Below are 16,188 nucleotides of genomic sequence, written 5' to 3' on the forward strand. Positions count from 1 at the left end.
CATAGAAAGTTTAGACTGAGACAAGATAAGTATCTTTACAGTAAATCAGTTATAACGCGATCCAAGGACTACATAGAAAGTTTAGACTGAGACAAGATAATTTTCTTTACAGTAAATCAGTTATAACGCGATCCAAGGACTACATAGAAAGTTTAGACTGAGACAAGATAAGTATCTTTACAGTAAATCAGTTATAACGCGATCCAAGGACTACATAGAAAGTTTAGACTGAGACAAGATAAGTATCTTTACAATAAATCAGTTATAACGCGATCCAAGGACTACATAGAAAGTTTAGACTGAGACAAGATAAGTATGTTTACGATAAATAAGTTATAACGTGTTTCAAGGACTATATAGAAAGTTTAGACTGAGACAAGATAATTTTCTTTACAGTAAATCAGTTATAACGCGATCCAAGGACTACATAGAGTGTTTAGACTGAGACAAGATAAGTATCTTTACAGTAAATGAGTTATAACGCGATTCAAGGACTACATAGAAAGTTTAGACTGAGACAAGATAAGTATCTTTACAATAAATCAGTTAAAACGTGTTTCAAGGACTACATAGAAAGTTCAGACTGAGACAAGATAAGTATCTTTACAAAAATCAGTTATAACGCGATCCAAGGACTATATAGAAAGTTTAGACTGAGACAAGATAAATATCTTAAAATAAATCAGTTATAACGCGATACCAAGGACAACATATAAAGTTTAGACTTAGACAAGATAATTTTCTTTACAGTAAATCAGTTATAACGCGATCCAAGGCCTACATAGTGTTTAGACTTAGACAAGATAATTTTCTTTACAGTAAATAAGTTATAACGCGATCCAAGGACTACATAGAAAGTTTAGACTGAGACAAGATAAATTTCTTTACAGTAAATCAGTTATAACGCGATCCAAGGACTACATAGAAAGTTTAGACTGAAACAAGATAAATATCTTTACAGTAAATCAGTTATAACGCGATCCAAGGACTACATAGAAAGTTTAGACTGAGACAAGATAAGTATCTTAAAATAAATCAGTTATAACGCGATCCAAGGACTACATAGAAAGTTTAGACTGAGACAAGATAAGTATCTTTACAGTAAATCAGTTATAACGTGTTTCAAGGACTACATAGAAAGTTTAGACTGAGACAAGATAAGTATTTTTACAATAAATCAGTTATAACGCGATCCAAGGACTACATAGAAAGTTTAAACTGCGTCAAGATAAGTATCTTTACAAGAAATCAGTTATAACGCGATCCAAGGACTATATAGAAAGTTCAGACTGAGACAAATAAGTATCTTAAAATAAATCAGTTATAACGCGATCCAAGGACTACATAGAGTGTTTAGACTGAGACAAGATAAGTATCTTTTCAGTAAATCAGTCATAACGTGTTTCAAGGACTACATAGAAAGTTTAGACTGAGACAAGATAAGTATTTTTACAATAAATCAGTTATAACGCGATCCAAGGACTACATAGAAAGTTTAGACTGAGACAAGATAAGTATCTTTACAGTAAATCAGTTATAACGTGATCCAAAGACTACATAGAAAGTTTAGACTGAGAGAAGATAAATTTCTTTACAGTAAATCAGTTATAACGCGATCCAAGGACTACATAGAAAGTTTAGACTGAGACAAGATAATTTTCTTTACAGTAAATCAGTTATAACGCGATCCAAGGACTACATAGAAAGTTTAGACTGAAACAAGATAAATATCTTTACAGTAAATCAGTTATAACGCGATCCAAGGACTACATAGAAAGTTTAGACTGAGACAAGATAAGTATCTTTACAGTAAATCAGTTATAACGCGATCCAAGGACTACATAGAAAGTTTAGACTGAGACAAGATAAGTATCTTTACAGTAAATCAGTTATAACGCGATCCAAGGACTACATAGAAAGTTTAGACTGAGACAAGATAAGTATCTTTACAATAAATCAGTTATAACGTGTTTCAAGGACTACATAGAAAGTTTAGACTGAGACAAGATAAGTATCTTTACAGTAAATCAGTTATAACGTTATCCAAAGACTACATAGAAAGTTTAGACTGAGACAAGATAAGTTTCTTTACAGTAAATCAGTTATAACGCGATCCAAGGACTACATAGAAAGTTTAGACTGAGACAAGATAATTTTCTTTACAGTAAATCAGTTATAACGCGATCCAAGGACTACATAGAGTGTTTAGACTGAAACAAGATAAATATCTTTACAGTAAATCAGTTATAACGCGATCCAAGGACTACATAGAAAGTTTAGACTGAGACAAGATAAGTATCTTTACAGTAAATCAGTTATAACGCGATCCAAGGACTATATAGAAAGTTTAGACTGAGACAAAATAAGTATCTTTACGATAAATAAGTTATAACGTGTTTCAAGGACTATATAGAAAGTTTAGACTGAGACAAGATAAGTATTTTTACTATAAATCAGTTATAACGCGATCCAAGGACTACATAGAAAGTTTAGACTGAGACATGATAATTTTCTTTACAGTAAATGAGTTATAACGCGATCCAAGGACTACATAGAAAGTTTAGACTGTGACAAGATAAGTATCTTTACAGTAAATCAGTTATAACGTGTTTTAAGGACTACATAGAAAGTTTAGACTGAGACAAGATAAGTATTTTTACAATAAATCAGTTATAACGCGATCCAAGGACTACATAGAAAGTTTAGACTGAGACAAGATAATTTTCTTGATAGTAAATCAGTTATGACGCGATCGAAGGACTACATAGAAAGTTTAGACTGAAACAAGATAAGTTTTTTACAGTAAATCAGTTATAACGCGATCCAAGGACTACATAGAAAGTTTAGACTGAGACAAGATAAGTATCTTAAAATAAATCAGTTATAACGCGATCCAAGGACTACATAGAAAGTTTAGACTGAGACAAGATAAGTATGTTTACGATAAATAAGTTATAACGTGTTTCAAGGACTATATAGAAAGTTTAGACTGAGACAAGATAATTTTCTTTACAGTAAATCAGTTATAACGCGATCCAAGGACTACATAGAGTGTTTAGACTGAGTCGAGATAAGTATCTTTACAGTAAATGAGTTATAACGCGATCCAAGGACTACATAGAAAGTTTAGACTGAGACAAGATAAGTATCTTTACAGTAAATGAGTTATAACGCGATCCAAGGACTACATAGAAAGTTTAGACTGAGACAAGATAAGTATCTTTACAATAAATCAGTTATAACGCGATTCAAGGACTACATAGAAAGTTTAGACTGAGACAAGATAAGTATCTTTACAGTAAATCAGTTATAACGCGATCCAAGGACTACATAGAAAGTTTAGACTGAAACAAGATAAGTATATTTACAATAAATCAGTTATAACGTGTTTCAAGGACTATATAGAAAGTTTAGACTGAGACTAGATAATTTTCTTTACAGTAAATGAGTTATAACGCGATCCAAGGACTACATAGAAAGTTTAGTCTGAGACAGGATAAGTATTTTTACAATAAATCAGTTATTACGAGATCTAAGACTACATAGAAAGTTTAGACTGAGACAAGATAATTATCTTTACAGTAAATGAGTTATAACGCGATCCAAGAAAATTGTGATTGTTTAAACATAAGCTATATATCTTCATAGTAGAATTACCTATTACGTGTTCGAAATGCATCAAAGGACAGTTGATTAAAAATACACTGGAGAAAGTATTTGTTGAAATTTTTCCGAAATGTCTTAATTTTTCGTGGAAATAATCCATAGAATAAAAATATACACATTGATATGATATGTCAGTTAACCATATAAGTTTTGTTGGTTGTGATATCTGACCTTTCTTTTTATTTTGTATAACTTGTTAACTTGTGGTTACCATGTCGACAGACAACCCAATATTAACTTTAGTTCTTTGTTATTGTGTCCACTCTATTATACGTCGTACTCTAGTTGTTCTGGTCTTGCTTTTTTAGGTCTACTTTCACTCTTATCTTTTACGTTTTCTCTTTTAGGCCGTCTTCAAACTGACCTTTACTGACTTTGACACACTTTAGTTCCTTAAGGTATTCAATCACAGATCTTTAGGGTGGTGGCATCTCTGTCTCTTCTTGTACTAATGAGAACTAGGTTAGTCTTATATTTCTAATGTTAAGGTTGTTGACATTGGTTAGTAATAACACAGGAGGTAAAAGCTGTCAACGAGCTAGCTTCAAACCACAAGTCTATAAAACTTCTCTCAAGAAGTACACATGGCATACTCACAACGTCTTACCATCTTGTAATCTGTTAGTAACGTAAAGAGTAAAGACGTTAAGCCTGACTCACCTGTACCCGATCCACCTACGTCATCACACTCGCCATAGAACAATGCTCGAAGTTCTTGAGTCTGTTGACACGCAGCCCGTCTCATCTCGCACTCGTTGGGATAGCTGGTTCCGTCATTAGCACAAACAGGTTTGTATATATCTGGACATTCTGAAGGACAGACACACTGACCATTCTCGCATCTAGCCCCGTTCTTACAGTGGACGTTCTGACACAGGTCTTGAAAAGAAAAACATAATTACAACAGCAGCTGTCATATCATTATTGTAACTAACTGTATTTAGCGTTAGACATTAGTGTCAGGCATATCACATTTTTAAATGTTATATTCTTAACACAGCCGTTTAGAGCTGTTTAAGAATTAGAAACGTGTATTACAATAATAATACACTAATCATTATACTTGCCATACACAGTCTTACGACAAGTTAATTCACTAAGTTCATTTTAAAATTAAATATGAAATGCTACATTTTATATAGAAGATGACAAACCAAATATGAGTCTGTCTCTCCGTTCGTACAGATAATTAATTACTTCTGTTTATAAATATTAGATAGGTACCCTAACTCTAAGCAACGTTTTCAACCATAATGCCAATACTGTCTCGTCAAGTTCGGCTAACTTACGCCTTCGAAGATTAGTTATGTTAAGAAAAAACAATGAACATAATATATCCACAAATGAAATTGAAGAAAACATGAAACAACAACATAGAGTTTTTGTAAATCTTTTCTCTATCCACCAACCAGTTGACTTCTCGTGGCAAATGTAAAGGTGAAGGAAAACGTAAGAATAGTTTTCTTTCCATTTGCCTTGTTCTTCAATAACGGTAATCGGTGATTCATTCACCTTATGCTATATTATATTATATCAGGTCGTCCCATAAGTAAAGTTATATTGTATTATAGTTAAAGTATTTGAACATTTCTTTTCAGTCAGGATATTTCGATAAATACTCTTCAATTAACTGCAAGGTCATCTTCTACAATTAAGCAAATGTACCTATACTACTCAACATATTACACCATGATGACTTGATCTACATTGACGAACACGTTACAATATGATCAGCCACGTTCGTGAACATTTTACAACATCATCGTATGGCCTATATTCATCAACATGTTACAACATCATCGTGTGGTCTATATTCATTAACATGTTACAACATCATCGTGTGGTCTATATTCATCAACATGTTACAACATCATCGTGTGGTCTATATTCATCAACATGTTACAACATCATCGTGTGGTCTATATTCATCAACATGTTACAACATCATCGTATGGCCTATATTCATCAACATGTTACAACATCATCGTATGGCCTATATCCATCAACATGTTACAACATCATCGTATGGCCTATATTCATCAACATGTTACAACATCATCGTATGGCCTATATTCATCAACATGTTACAACATCATCGTGTGGTCTATATTCATCAACATGTTACATCATCATCGTGTGGCCTATATTCATCAACATGTTACAACATCATCGTGTGGTATATATTCATCAACATGTTACAACATCATCGTGTGGTCTATATTCATCAACATGTTACAACATCATCGTGTGGTCTATATTCATCAACATGTTACAACATCATCGTGTGGTCTATATTCATCAACATGTTACAACATCATCGTGTGGTCTATATTCATCAACATGTTACAACATCATCGTGTGGTCTATATTCATCAACATGTTACAACATCATCGTGTGGTCTATATTCATCAACATGTTACAACAGTGTTAGAACTGGTGACAGTTACTTAAAATTAATTCCAACAAATATCGTAATGCAGAATATTTATGATATGACTTTGAAATTGTTCTACAAAAATTCTAGTGAATTTGTGACATCAGTTGCATTAAAGACCTTTGATCAATACTTAACAAATTAGATTTATTGGTACGTCTTACAAGGCTGAAGAAACAAAGAGAAACAGTTAAATAAATATACGATAAGCACTGGCATTAACTTAGAATAATTATTGCCAGGTAATTAAGGAAAATTATCTATTTGTAACATCGTGTTCGTATTCATTTCCATACCTTTTTATCACAAATAAAGGAAAACTAAAACACAATTGTGCACGTGCAGAAGAAAAGTTAGGAAGTATTTGTATTTTTCCATCAGAGCAAATTATTCGTAATTACCGTGCTTCAAATGTTCGATTGGAGTTAGCAGCGAGCACTTGTCTTTAATTAATATAAAACAGTGGTGCATTAAAACAAAACAAACGAATTATTCACTTGAGATAATTAAAGTAATACAAAGGTAATCAACAGACAAAGCAGAAGAAAATACGATTCATTTCGTCAAATAAGACACGTGAAAGAAATAACGAAATTAATATAATTCTTTGGTTGCTGTTTTTCTAAAAACTTAAAATATCAAAAGTCTTTAATAACATTTTCCCATTCACATACCACAGAACTATTCGTTAAGTATGTTTGTCGCTACCTGGAGAATCGTCCGAATCTTTGTATCTGTAATTAGTACGTTGAATTTATTTTGTTACTGTATGAATGAAAAAATTAGTTAGGACATAATAATTAGAAATAACTAAGAGTTGAAACATGCTAATATATCTGATTCATCTAATCTATTTTTTCTCAAACTTCTAACGCTTTTTTCAAGTAAAGCTTCCAGATTACTAAGACACATTTCCTAGTAAATGATAAAATACATTAAATTAGTTTTGTGTTCATGTTGTAAATGTAGACGAGCTATTTAAAAAGTAAAAATGGAAAGATGGACTTAAGAATTTTATATAGACATATTTCTAATAATTACTAAAAGATATTTTTCGATTTATACACATAATCTAATATTTCCTCACAAATAACATTCAGACAGAACAAGATTATAATAACTAATCAATAGAACTTACCATAAATAGTTTTAAAACTAAATCAGTACACTTACATTTAGTTACTAAGTTGAAGGCAGACAACTACCGTAAATTATAACTCACCACTGATTGAAGGTAGACAAATACAGTAAATTATAACTCACCACTGACTGAAGGTAGACAAATACAGTAAGTTATAGCTCACCACTGACTGAAGGTAGACAAATACAGTAAGTTATAACTCACCACTGATTAAAGGTAGACAACTATGGTAAATTATAGCTCACCACTGATTGAAGGTAGAAAAATACAGTAAATTATAACTCACCACTGACTAAAGGTAGACAACTATGGTAAATTATAGCTCACCACTGATTGAAGGTAGACAAATACAGTAAGTTATAACTCATCACTGACTGAAGGTAGACAACTACAGTAAATTATAGCTCACCACTGATTGAAGATGGACAACTACAGTAAATTATAACTCACCACATGGACCTTTAGAGACAACTTTGATGTACTGTTTCTTTCTGCAAGACGCCACCTTTAGTAGACATTCGTTATCATACGTCTTTCCATCATCTCCACAGACTGGAGCCTCCAGCTATGAGTAAACATGTTTCAGTATGACAACAGTTACAGGTCAGTCAGTGTTTGGCCAGTATTCAAGTACTAAAATCCAATTCTACCATACTCCAGTTTAAAACCTTACTGTTTCTCCTCGCTCACCTACTCAGAGAGTAGTTTGTTCGTTTTATCTGATGTTTTATACATATATTTCGATTTAAAATGATCAATTTTCAAACATTATCAGCAGAACTGAAATAAGAAACGTATCAGAACATGTTCCAATTGTTTATCACGTTCTGCTCAACTAGCGTAAAAAATCATAGATAGCATAAAAATATCAAAAATAAGTTGTTCAATCGGTTATTTTGTTTCGAACAAGTTCGTGATTATAAAATACGTGATAAGCTACACAGGTCGAGATAAGCCATGCGGATTATGGATAAGCATTAGTCACATGGAAGCGAAACAAGCAATGTCGAGCAGGGTAATGCACATGAAATGTGATAAGTCACACGGATTTTGATAAGCCAATAGAAAGGTATAAATTAGACCTAACAGGGTATGCTACATGGATAGGAACAAGCCAAACTTACAGAATAACCTACCCAATGCGTTATCGGTATTTGTTTTATTTTTGGAAGAAACTATATTTCAATTTATCAGTTGCTTGTTTGTTTACATTATTATGTTGTTAGTTATGTTATCAGAGACTAAATCTTCAAAGCGTCCTTTTTAAAACTAAAAGCAGTAGTTACATCATCTGTTCCTTTGATATTTTTTTTCAAATACGAAATATATTCCGTTAATACTCCAACAACCGAATTTCAAATTTAATGTTCTGAAACATCATTGTATTTTTTTAATACAATCTTATTTTCCATAGCTTTATATAAGTACGGTATCATACGTTCACTTTCTTTTTGATGGTTTCAAAACCTACAATAATTAGTCTTAAGAACTACTTTATCATATGAAAATAACTTAAATTTTATTTCAACAATAAGTTAAGTAAACTAAGTAGGCTAAACTTACGTTCCTGGAACTTATATTATAAAATTTCTTAGACAAAGTTTCGTATAGAATATGATTTAAGTTTGAGAGGCCTACTCAGAATTCTTTTTTTCTCCATACCATACGTTCTTCATAGCTTATTTCTGAAGAAACGGCAATTTTTAACTGTCAGTGAAATGTACGAACAAACCGATATATCATCAACTATCTAACAAAATAAAATAGCATGTACTTCATCTTTCTTTATGAAACTTCTTATATTTGTAGTCTTGTTTCTGTATTAGGAAGTTTAATCTAACTCAGATTCGTTTTGTTTTTATCTCATATCGAAAACGCGTCTAAGCCTAAACAACAACAATGACAGTCAGTACCTGAACACAAGACTGAGGACAAACACATTTGGCATCTCCGTTTCCGTTACTCTCGCACACAGCGTAGTATTCACATCTCTTGTTGTCGCAATCGTCTGCAGAAAAAAAGTAAAAAAATAAAACTTACATTCCACACGTTCTTGTAAAACTTTCTCGGAAATCAAATCAAATTCAATGTAATCAGACACATATCAACAACTCTCTTGAAAGGTGTACGTTATTTTTTATGTTTGTTTTTATCCAAGAAACGGAAAAGTGAATTTTGTTATTGATTTGTGACAAGAAGCAATACAACCAGCTTTATTTAGAAATGTTTAAGACGGAAAAGTTATTTTATTATATAAGGTTAAAAAACGAAATTGAGTTTGGGTGAAACATCAATCCCAAGATGTAGGCATGAGCAAGAAAACGTCAATATTACTGTTTTTACTTTTAATCAAATAACTGATGTTTAAGAATGGTGATGGGCCCGGCATGGCCTAGCACGTTAAGGCGTGCGCTTCGTAATCTGAGGGTCGCGGGTTCGCGCCCGAGTCGCGCCAAACATGCTCGCCCTCCCAGCCGTGGGGGTGTATAATGTGACGGTCAATCCCACTATTCGTTGGTAAAAGAGTAGCCCAAGAGGTGGCGGTGGGTGGTGATGACTAGCTGCCTTCCCTCTAGTCTTACACTGCTAAATTAGAGACGGCTAGCACAGATAGCCCTCGAGTAGCTTTGTGCGAAATTCCAAAAAACAAACAAACAAACAAAGAATGGTGATAAAGAAGAATACTTATTTATATCATCAATATATGCTACTAGTTTTCCAGAATCTACTGTGATTTCGAGTATTAATTTATAAGCTGTAGTAACTTTCTGTTTGATTTCATATTTGAATTGTTGATCTGGCAAATAGTAACTGTTCATCTTGTAAAAAAATGTCAAGACACAAAGTAAGACTGTGTATTTATACAGGTTAAACCAATCAGAAGATGATATTTTATTGAAGCACATTCATACTTTTCAGTAATCAGAAAATATCGATATCACATGTACCGACCTATGGTATGTGTTACCAACTAATGGTATTTTATGTTTATTGTTACAGGACAGGCAGGGATCTTGATAATGCACGTACGCTAATATATTGGGATATATTACACTGTTCACTGTTATAGTATAGCCATCATTGTGCCCCCCGTTAGTACAGCGGTATGTCTCCAGATTTACAACGCTAAAATCAGGGGTTCGATTCCCCTCGGTGGGCTCAGCAGATAGCCTGATGTGGCTCTGCTCTAAGAAAACATACACATTTTTGGGCCCGGCATGGCCAAGTATGTTAAGGCGTTCGACTCGTAATCCGAGGGTCGCTGGTTCGAATCCCGGTCGCACCAAACTTGCTCGCCCTTTCAGCCGTGGGGGCGTTGTAATGTGAGTGTCAATCCTACTATTCGTTGGTAAAAGAATAGCCCAAGAGTTGGCGGTGGGTGGTGATGACTAGCTGCCTTCCCTCTAGTCTTACACTGCTAAATTAGGGACGGCTAGCACAGATAGCCCTCGAGTAGCTTTGTGCGAAATTTGAATTCAAAACAAACAAACAAAATATAGCCATCTACCGGCTAGTAATGAACAAAGCCTGCCTCTACAATAAAGGGTTTTACAACAGAAACGTTACGTCCTGCTAATAATGTGCAGTAGTCGTCGTGTAATATTGTACTGGGGATTAAGTATACATCATATGATAGAGAACCGGATGATTTGAAGAAAATACGTAAAGCAAGAACATGCTGATTTATTCTTCACCAGAATATCATGAAGTAAGCTGGACCAACACTTGAGATGGAGGTCCGTATAGCCCGTCAAAAACAAGTACTACCACACCCACCCCGTAATTTACCCTAACCTCACATTTCATAAATAACTGAAAAATTAATTTTGCGAAATCAAGAATGACCAACAAAGAGGCAGAAAAGTGGAGTTGGGGAAGTCAAACGTCGGCAAATTCCTTTGTGAACGACTTAAACTAAAAATATAAAAAACTTGGCGACTGTTAATGTATTGTGCTACATGTATTGTGCAGTTTTTTTAAGTACATGTTTCTAGGCTAGGTTATCCCAACACTTTTTACACTCTTAAGGTTTCAAGGTACACGCCCCTTCACGGCCCCTTAGCACACCCGTCACTAAATTCGTAATGGGCTGACAGTAATCAAATACATTCTACCTGGATAAATGCATTTTTAGCTCTTATGGTTCCTACTATTTAGAGAAATCAAGTGTGACATGACACACAGGCGTTTCTATCGGTTAAATTGTAGTAGTAACTGTTAGTAAACATTCCTGCACTTTATTCCGCGACAATGAAAGCGTTAAATGTACATTTTCAGGAATATTTTACGATACTTGATGAAACGTTATTACAGTAAAGTAAACCACAGAGCATCATAGTTACCACAGGTGGTTTACTACTTACCACACAGCCCTTCAAAAGCGACACTAATCTCAGTTCGTTTTTCACAGGCTTCTTTCTTCAGCTTACAGAGATTGTTGTAAAGGATTCCATTACTGCCACACACTGGCTGGAACTCCTCAGTACAGGTTGGACATTCACAAACAGGATTTCCTTTCTTCACAAAACACCTCGAACTGTACTGACAAACAAAGTCGTGGCAAGGACCCTGCTCGTCTGAAACATGAGAGTTATTAGTCCCAAGATTTAATATGAAACGTTAATAAGTAGTAGTTAATAAAATAACATGGTATGATACATCAGTAGGTTGTGGTTAATAACAAAACATAATATGATACATCAATAGGTTGTGGTTAATAACAGAACATAATATGTTATATCAATAGGTTGTGGTTAATAACAGAACATAATATGATACATCAGTAGGTTGTGGTTAATAACAGAACATAATATGATACATCAGTAGGTTGTGGTTAATAACAGAACATAATATGCTATATCAATAGGTTGTGGTTTATAACAGAACATAATATGATACATCAGTAGGTTGTGGTTAATAACAGAACATAATATGCTATATCAGTAGGTTGTGGTTAATAACAGAACATAATATGATACATCAGTAGGTTGTGGTTAATAACAGAACATAATATGCTATATCAATAGGTTGTGGTTAATAACAGAACATAATATGATACATCAATAGGTTGTGGTTAATAACAGAACATAATATGATACATCAGTAGGTTGTGGTTAATAACAGAACATAATATGATACATCAGTAGGTTGTGGTTAATAACAGAACATAATATGCTATATCAATAGGTTGTGGTTAATAACAGAACATAATATGATACATCAGTAGGTTGTGGTTAATAACAGAACATAATATGATACATCAATAGGTTGTTGTTAATAACAGAACATAATATGATACATCAGTAGGTTGTGGTTAATAACAGAACATAATATGATACATCAGTAGGTTGTGGTTAATAACAGAACATAATATGATACATCAGTAGGTTGTGGTTAATAACAGAACATAATATGATACATCAGTAGGTTGTGGTTAATAACAGAACATAATATGATACATCAGCAGGTTGTGGTTAATAACAGAACATAATATGATACATCAGTAGGTTGTGGTTAATAACAGAACATAATATGCTATATCAATAGGTTGTGGTTAATAACAAAACATAATATGATACATCAGTAGGTTGTGGTTAATAACAGAACATAATATGATACATCAGTGGGTTGTGGTTAATAACAGAACATAATATGATACATCAGTAGGTTGTGGTTAATAACAGAACATAATATGATACATCAGTAGGTTGTGGTTAATAACAGAACATAATATGATACATCAGTAGGTTGTGGTTAATAACAGAACATAATATGATACATCAGTAGGTTGTGGTTAATAACAAAACATAATATGATACATCAGTAGGTTGTGGTTAATAACAGAACATAATATGCTATATCAGTAGGTTGTGGTTAATAACAGAACATAATATGATACATCAGTAGGTTGTGGTTAATAACAGAACATAATATGATACATCAGTAGGTTGTGGTTAATAACAAAACATAATATGATACATCAGTAGGTTGTGGTTAATAACAGAACATAATATGATACATCAGTGGGTTGTGGTTAATAACAGAACATAATATGATACATCAGTGGGTTGTGGTTAATAACAGAACATAATATGCTATATCAGTAGGTTGTGGTTAATAACAGAACATAATATGATACATCAGTAGGTTGTGGTTAATATCAGAACATAATATGATACATCAGTAGGTTGTGGTTAATAACAGAACATAATATGCTATATCAATAGGTTGTGGTTAATAACAGAACATAATATGATACATCAGTAGGTTGTGGTTAATAACAGAACATAATATGCTATATCAATAGGTTGTGGTTAATAACAGAACATAATATGATACATCAGTAGGTTGTGGTTAATAACAGAACATAATATGATACATCAATAGGTTGTTGTTAATAACAGAACATAATATGATACATCAGTAGGTTGTGGTTAATAACAGAACATAATATGCTATATCAATAGGTTGTGGTTAATAACAGAACATAATATGATACATCAGTAGGTTGTGGTTAATAACAGAACATAATATGCTATATCAGTAGGTTGTGGTTAATAACAGAACATAATATGATACATCAGTAGGTTGTGGTTAATAACAGAACATAATATGCTATATCAATAGGTTGTGGTTAATAACAGAACATAATATGATACATCAGTAGGTTGTGGTTAATAACAGAACATAATATGCTATATCAGTAGGTTGTGGTTAATAACAGAACATAATATGATACATCAGTAGGTTGTGGTTAATAACAGAACATAATATGCTATATCAGTAGGTTGTGGTTAATAACAGAACATAATATGATACATCAGTAGGTTGTGGTTAATAACAGAACATAATATGATACATCAATAGGTTGTTGTTAATAACAGAACATAATATGATACATCAGTAGGTTGTGGTTAATAACAGAACATAATATGATACATCAGTAGGTTGTGGTTAATAACAGAACATAATATGATACATCAGTAGGTTGTGGTTAATAACAGAACATAATATGATACATCAGTAGGTTGTGGTTAATAACAGAACATAATATGATACATCAGCAGGTTGTGGTTAATAACAGAACATAATATGATACATCAGCAGGTTGTTGTTAATAACAAAACATAATATGATACATCAGTAGGTTGTGATTAATAACAGAACATAATATGATACATCAGCAGGTTGTTGTTAATAACAGAACATAATATGATACATCAGCAGGTTGTGGTTAATAACAGAACATAATATGATACATCAGTAGGTTGTGGTTAATAACAGAACATAATATGATACATCAGTGGGTTGTGGTAAATAACAGAACATAATATGATACATCAGTAGGTTGTGGTTAATAACAGAACATAATATGATACATCAGTAGGTTGTGGTTAATAACAAAACATAATATGATACATCAGTAGGCTGTGGTTAATAACAGAACATAATATGATACATCAGTGGGTTGTGGTTAATAACAGAACATAATATGATACATCAGTGGGTTGTGGTTAATAACAGAACATAATATGATACATCAGTAGGTTGTGGTTAATAACAGAACATAATATGATACATCAATAGGTTGTTGTTAATAACAGAACATAATATGATACATCAGTAGGTTGTGGTTAATAACAGAACATAATATGATACATCAGTAGGTTGTGGTTAATAACAGAACATAATATGATACATCAGTAGGTTGTGGTTAATAACAGAACATAATATTATACATCAGTAGGTTGTGGTTAATAACAGAACATAATATGATACATCAGCAGGTTGTGGTTAATAACAGAACATAATATGATACATCAGTAGGTTGTGGTTAATAACAGAACATAATATGCTATATCAATAGGTTGTGGTTAATAACAGAACATAATATGATACATCAGTAGGTTGTGGTTAATAACAGAACATAATATGATACATCAGCAGGTTGTTGTTAATAACAAAACATAATATGATACATCAGTAGGTTGTGATTAATAACAGAACATAATATGATACATCAGCAGGTTGTTGTTAATAACAGAACATAATATGATACATCAGCAGGTTGTGGTTAATAACAGAACATAATATGATACATCAGTAGGTTGTGGTTAATAACAGAACATAATATGATACATCAGTGTGTTGTGGTAAATAACAGAACATAATATGATACATCAGTAGGTTGTGGTTAATAACAGAACATAATATGATACATCAATAGGTTGTTGTTAATAACAGAACATAATATGATACATCAGTAGGTTGTGGTTAATAACAGAACATAATATGATACATCAATAGGTTGTTGTTAATAACAGAACATAATATGATACATCAGTAGGTTGTGGTTAATAACAGAACATAATATGATACATCAGTAGGTTGTGTTTAATAACAGAACATAATATGATACATCAGTAGGTTGTGGTTAATAACAGAACATAATATGATACATCAGTGGGTTGTGGTAAATAACAGAACATAATATGATACATCAGTAGGTTGTGGTTAATAACAGAACATAATATGATACATCAGTAGGTTGTGGTTAATAACAGAACATAATATGATACATCAGTGGGTTGTGGTTAATAACAGAACATAATATGCTATATCAGTAGGTTGTGGTTAATAACAGAACATAATATGATACATCAGTAGGTTGTGGTTAATAACAGAACATAATATGATACATCAGCAGGTTGTTGTTAATAACAGAACATAATATGATACATCAGTAGGTTGTGGTTAATAACAGAACATAATATGATACATCAGTAGGTTGTGGTTAATAACAGAACATAATATGATACATCAGTAGGTTGTGGTTAATAACAGAACATAATATGATACATCAGCAGGTTGTTGTTAATAACAGAACATAATATGATACATCAGTGGGTTGTGGTTAATAACAGAACATAATATGCTATATCAGTA

General features: G+C 32.6%; 1 protein-coding gene across 2 annotated transcripts in view; it reads right to left on the bottom strand.

The window, feature by feature from the left end:
- The window catches only part of LOC143256321 (agrin-like), a 355,513-nt gene that overhangs the window by 55,210 nt on the left and 284,115 nt on the right, over nucleotides 1-16,188 (bottom strand). For both annotated transcript variants that reach the window (XM_076513398.1, XM_076513397.1), the window contains exons 7-10: nucleotides 11,607-11,819; nucleotides 9,156-9,250; nucleotides 7,693-7,807; nucleotides 4,327-4,545 (exon numbers count right to left, since the gene is read on the bottom strand). In XM_076513398.1, coding sequence (XP_076369513.1) covers nucleotides 4,327-4,545; nucleotides 7,693-7,807; nucleotides 9,156-9,250; nucleotides 11,607-11,819 — 642 coding nt within the window. The remainder of the gene's footprint in view (nucleotides 1-4,326; nucleotides 4,546-7,692; nucleotides 7,808-9,155; nucleotides 9,251-11,606; nucleotides 11,820-16,188) is intronic.

This window comes from Tachypleus tridentatus, chromosome 7 (genome assembly GCF_004210375.1).
Source record: "Tachypleus tridentatus isolate NWPU-2018 chromosome 7, ASM421037v1, whole genome shotgun sequence".
In the NCBI taxonomy this organism is placed as follows: Eukaryota; Metazoa; Arthropoda; class Merostomata; order Xiphosura; family Limulidae; genus Tachypleus; species Tachypleus tridentatus.